Source organism: Perna viridis, chromosome 3 (genome assembly GCF_037379345.1).
Source record: "Perna viridis isolate PV_CMFRI_1.1 ecotype Kerala chromosome 3, ASM3737934v1, whole genome shotgun sequence".
Taxonomy (NCBI): Eukaryota; Metazoa; Mollusca; class Bivalvia; order Mytilida; family Mytilidae; genus Perna; species Perna viridis.
Genome location: NC_142447.1, coordinates 13,883,795 through 13,889,794, shown reverse-complemented (window position 1 = coordinate 13,889,794; position 6,000 = coordinate 13,883,795). Strand labels below are relative to the sequence as shown.

Here is a 6,000-nt window from a genome sequence, read left to right as displayed (position 1 = left end):
CCTTTGGGCTCCGCCACAGGAGGCTAAATTGCCCGACCTTACCCATGCCCCTTTTTCCAATGGCAATCAAAATTAGTCGACCCCACTGTCCTTGTGTCCCATCCCATTTTCATTTCATCATCATTTCATTATCATTTTATCATCCACTTGATGTTTATCGCATGAATATAGCTGAAATTTCTCTCTGGAAATAAAAAAAATGTTTGTCTGGACGAAAATATCCTCAGTCTGTCTGTCACTACGGACATAAGAAAAATGCATACATTAATATTCTCCAAACATGAAATTGAAGTTATCATTTTTATTTTCTTCTTTGAGAAAGCGATATGTAGTAAATGAACACAGGCATCTTTATCATTACCACCCCTCCATGTAAATACAGAAATTGTTCGTTATAAAAATTAGTTTCGATTAAAAAAAAAAAAAAAAAAACTTTCCTCGATATTTGTCTCTCCTTGTTTCCATAATATTATCGCAATTGTCCTACGGAGAACAACTCCATATCCCCATGAATTATTCTGAATGTTACTCTCGAATAGTTGTTAAGCCTGTCCAAAACGTCTGGTAATCCGAAGTCTTATATTCATATAAGTTCATATTTGTTATCGTTTTTTTAATATATTGACAGAGAAATTTCAGTACTTTGGTTAAAACCAACAGTTTGCAGTGGTGGGTGGGGCGGATGCAGGGGTATACACCCCTCCTTTTTATAGGAAAATCGACAAAAAAAATGGTTAATAATGTCCAAGCACCCCCTTTCCTAAAAAACCGCCGCTGGCACCCCTCCTTTTCAAAGTGCCAGAATCCGTCGTTAGTTTGAGTCTGTCCACTTAGTTTGTACTTAAGAATTGATTAAATGTTTCATTTTTGACCGGCGTGTTGCATATGTAAAGCGTTGACCTTAGCTAATTTTCAAGGTGGTGCGCTAGCGCTTCATGTCCAAAATGTGCGACCGGTCAACGCTTTTACATGCCGAAAAAACACCAAAAAGAAACATTCGATTCTTATAATTCCATTGAATTGTTACTCTTCTTTCATTTCTACTACGTTTCAGATGAATCTAGAAAATATATGTAGGAAATACACAGTGGTCTACTTATAAAAAGTGTGGGCTTGGCCTATATAAATACAATGTAGTTCGAAGATTAGTTTCATGGACTCATGAAACATCACTTGTAAAGCCGAATATTCAATGAGATTAGCGTATTTTAATGAAATGTTTAACGTAATTATGCAAAAATACATGACACCATACAACGAGGGATGTCTCTTGTTATGAAATGATAAAACCCTACTGGTATATCATGAAAACTGGTATTCAATGGGCATGCTTTCTGATAAAAAGAAGTTTCGATTATTTCGTAAGGATCAAAGTATGGTTTAATATGATGCACTGAATACGACAAGTACAATTAATCTTTAATGAAAATTTACATGATGTATACAAACACATGATGTTACAGAATTAATATCATAAGTACTTAAAATTAATATATATATAAGTCTAAAGGATTGTACTAGCACACTCAGTTTCTGAATCACTTGAAAAATCGAATCTGCAGTTGTCGGGATAAGTAAATCTCTTCTGTCTGTCACTATCAACTTTGGTAATGCGTCCATTTTTTTCTAAAATCTTCAGGCATTTTTTTCTCCAAACATGAATTGTTTCGTGAAGAATGAAATCATGAACACTATTGATAGGTACATTCGTCTTTCCTTTAAACCTCTCGAAGATTGTGACTGCCACATCTGCATCAACTTGACCATTTTTTAAATTCAATTTCTGGTCTTTTTTTAGAATGTTATAATCTGAAAGACTAAACTTGTCTTTACTTTGGGTTCCGTTGTTCATTGCTTCCTTCATAGCTTCAAAACCTTTTTTATGGTTCGAAGCAAAAATCAAGTGATACAAAGGTACGTTTCCTTTATTGCACATTTCAAACGACAAACTAAATCTAGCACCAGCTTTTTCTTTCAATACATCTTCAAATAAGTTAGCAACGTTCTGAATGTTCTCATCAGAGTAGCTTTTCAGTTTATCCATAACATCTTGATGCCTTAACCCAAAAAGCTCCTCCACTCCATTTTTTACTTTATCTTGAGATTTAAACCTGTTGAAAAACTGTGACATCAAAGTAATGTACACTTCCTTATTGTTTCCAACAAATAATTTGACTGTGTCCAGTGGTATCTGGGTGAATCCGTATGGGTCAAGACATGATGCCATACAGCGATTTGGAGTAATACTAGGAGGTTTTACAACCTGAAAACTTGCGTTAAATAGTTCGCAACCAACAGGAATTTTATCGTCCAAACTGACCAGAGTCATTTGTTTAGTATCGGACCAAAATATGGCTACTGGTATTCCATATTTATCAAATATGGCCGCGGCATTTCGCACTAGTTTTTCAAAATTGTTCCTTTTTTTCTCAACGAGATAAAGTTTAATTGTGCTACACCTAAATTGTTTCCTTATTTCATCTTCTGCTTTTTCTCTTAGTTCAGTAATTGGAACTGAAGGATCGAATTTTAATTGCAGTTTCTTTTTTAAAATATGAAAATCAATAGCTGCTCTCAAGGAAATTAATGAAGATCCATATCTTTCTCTTTCAATCGGCCATTCGTCTTCCTCCCCGTATCGCCCGGGTCCGGAAAATCCATCAAACACTACGGTCTCATACCCAGAATTCTGTGTTTTAGCTATAAATGCATCTATGTGTTGTTTCCAAATGAATCTTTTTACAAGTCCATGTGGAGTGTCTTTCTTGAAAAAATCAACTTCCTGGGTCGCCATTCCTGAAAAATAATGAACTTTATTTTGACTACGATGTATATGATTTCAAAACTTTTAGTGAAATTTTATCAAGTATTTAAGGTGAACTGCGATGGACAAGATTCTTCAGTAGAAATTCAGTTCAAAAGGGTGTCAAAAAAATATTCCACAAAATCACGAAAATAAAGAGCTTATTGTTAATATACACAACTCATATTATTCCTTACTACATACCATGCTAGACAGCACCCATTTCATTTTCGGGGACGGGAACTTTGTATTCTTATGGGGAAAAAAATGTTTTGGAACTTTCCAAATTTTAGAAAAAAGTGATCCGCTATGAAAAACCATAATCTCCTTACCTGGAAAATCGAATGATTGCTGCTTTACGTACGTGTTTTATTATGTTCAATAGTTAAAGAGGTATTGCGATAACACCATGACGCATAGACGTCTGGACCTGTGTCATCGTTATATATTTGTTGGCACATATCAAGTATAGCTTAACAAAAAAATATCACGGTGTAGGTTACGAATTTTGTAGACATTACTCAGGCCGATTCTGCATTAGCAAAGTTAGGTCTGTTTTGATTTAATTCCATATTATAATCTAAGGGATAAATTTTAGATACACAAGTTTGTACCTAAAGGGAAATTTGTGGTAAAAATTAGCGAGCCGAATTTTGTAGGAGAGTTAGGATGAAACTTAAATTTTTGCCATATTCCGTACTAATTATATTTTTTACAATAAACACTTACCAAAATAAGGTTGCGTTATGTTGCATCCAGTGTATATGAATAATATATAGTTGGCGAATTCGAGTTATTATATAAACTAAGTAATACATGTTTAGACATGTTTGTATCGATAATTAGATATAGCCTAAGAATTTATTAATAGTTCTGGGAAATCCCAGTAATATTGAGTTGTTAAAATTAAATACATGTACTTAAAGTAAATTCAAAATTACATTTCAAGAACAAAGGTATATTAAGGTTCATCATCACTTTCCGACAAACATGGCCTCAATTTCACCACTAATGTCCGTCTGACTACAGACAAGCCTGTGTATCTAGAAGAATAAGGCATAGCATCCCCTAGACATGAGGAAGATGCATTCATTTTATGTAACAGTTTATCAAAAACAGGTCTGACTTTTGCTGTTTTAATTTTATCAATTCTGCAGAGAGTCCTAAAATGAACTGTGTTTTGATGTTTTGAGCTGCTCCCTGTGTATTTAAGGTAAACTCAATTCACAGTCAGGGGCTGATCCAGGATTTTAGATTAGGTGGGTGCGCACAGTTAAAACATTATTTGAGGTTAATTTTTTTAAATATTCTTCTAGAGTGGGTGCAATGTAGATATCTTTTGTCGTAAAATTAGCGAGAAATTAATTTAAAAGTTTCAATCTGTAACATAACAGCCTAAATCTACCCCTGACAAAACATGCTTTCCAAATTTTAACGGTGGCGCACGCCTGAATCCTCCCCTGACAGTGACTTGCTGGTCAATAGGAGGACAGTAGCCACCTATACGCAATAGGTGGATTTAAACTAGTGTGTAACTTAGTGGACCATATCGGGTAAATCTCATGTGTTTATTTTTTGATTTTTGATTTTTTTTGCACTCTATGCATAATTGAAAAAAATTAACCCTGCAAAAGTCAGATCAGTTATTTATATAATTTTACATGTAACTTTTTCATATCTAGGGGATGCTATGTTTTAAAAATTTTCTAAATACAATGATGCGTCTGTAGTCAGATGGGAATTAGTGTTGAAATAGGGATCATATGTGTCGAAAGATAATGATGAACCTTAAAGCAGATCTATGTTGAACATAGTTATTTTTCAGCAGTTTATGCTATAATAATCATTTATTACATTACATGTACTTTAATGGAAATACGTAAACTACAATGTAGTTTTCTTAACTTGCTTATAGTTACATATACATGTACATGTGTATTGAAAAGGCTTGTGTGCTACCAAATATTTGTAGTGACGGAGTTGCAATCCTATGTGTTGGTCTTTTTAAAAATTATACCTATTTATAAAACACGCATACTGCAGAGCGGTCGGCCACTACGCATTGAAAGAAAAATAACAATATAAAAAAAAACGATATTTCATTCTTTCGTCTGGCTTTAATATGAACTAGAAATGCAAACAACATCCATTTATCAATTAATATTAAATCTTACATTCTATAACAAAATATTACAGTTATCCAACACTTTACATTTATTTTGGTGTTTACAAAGTTTTTCATAGAAGGCAATCATGTTTTGTCAAGCGCCCCGGTGTCCCTGTTAAAGTGAGATTAATTTGCAATTATTTAATTTGTTTAGTTTATGTATTTATTTATGTATTTATTTATTTATTTTATTTATTTATTTATTTATTTATTTATTTGCTTTTAGCTTTAAAAATGTTCGTATTACCCGCATGTATTTAGTTACAGTATATCACATATTTAGGTAAATATACGTTGTATATATTTTTGTATATATTAATTATAATTAATAATTGTTTAAATCCTATGGTTTATCATTTACCCCTGTGATATATATCGTGTATTATATCACATCCCTACTCGAAATACACTAGAAATGTAGTTCAAAATGTCCAAAAACGACCCGGAGCGGGTGGCAGTTGGAGTGATATATAGGTGACCTGTAATATTCAGTATGTAAAATTTTCTGCCGAATTCATAAACACTTACCGTAAATGAGTTGCTTCCAGTGTATTTATACAAACTAGCAGGGCTACACGTATATATATATAGGTAATATGTATCTATTATTAGAAATATAACGCAATCAATCTAAAGATATCTAACGCGCGTAATAATTTATTTATAGCTCTGGGAATTCCCATAATTTAGGAAGATTTTCTAGAAATTGATTTTTGGAAATTGGAAATTCCTAATGAAGCGATAAAAGGCATTTTTCAAAAAATCGTATTGTTTTCACAACGTCATAAGTACATTTAAACGGTAAAAAACAACATTGTCTTGAACATCACACTTTATCTATGAATATCTTAGGGCAAAATACACATCAGTCGATGGATCACGAAGCGAAAACCAAGACTTTGTAGGAAGTGTCCTACATGTATGATAACATGCTTTCCACAAGGGGTATACGATTTGTCGGGAAAAAGCTACTATAAAACCATTTCCATAGAGCGATACGGAGATTGTTATACTTTTGTAATATTTGCAC

At 33.1% G+C, this 6,000-nt stretch overlaps 1 protein-coding gene across 5 annotated transcripts; it reads right to left on the bottom strand.

Moving 5' to 3' along the window:
• Positions 1 to 1,407: 1,407 nt before the first annotated feature.
• LOC148621098 (uncharacterized) lies at positions 1,408 to 5,529 on the bottom strand. Of its 5 annotated transcripts, none has more exons than XM_088575142.1 (2): positions 5,332 to 5,529; positions 1,408 to 2,796 (listed from the first exon to the last, which is right to left on the bottom strand). In XM_088575142.1, exon 2 carries the CDS (start codon positions 2,792 to 2,794, stop codon positions 1,505 to 1,507), a length of 1,290 nt encoding a protein of 429 aa, XP_088431268.1. In that variant the 5' UTR covers positions 2,795 to 2,796; positions 5,332 to 5,529; the 3' UTR covers positions 1,408 to 1,504. The 5 variants fall into 5 exon arrangements, with proteins under 5 accessions (XP_088431268.1, XP_088431263.1, XP_088431266.1 ...); XM_088575137.1 differs by having other exon boundaries at positions 5,499 to 5,529; XM_088575140.1 differs by lacking the exon at positions 5,332 to 5,529 and adding an exon at positions 3,745 to 4,287.
• Positions 5,530 to 6,000: the final 471 nt, after the last annotated feature.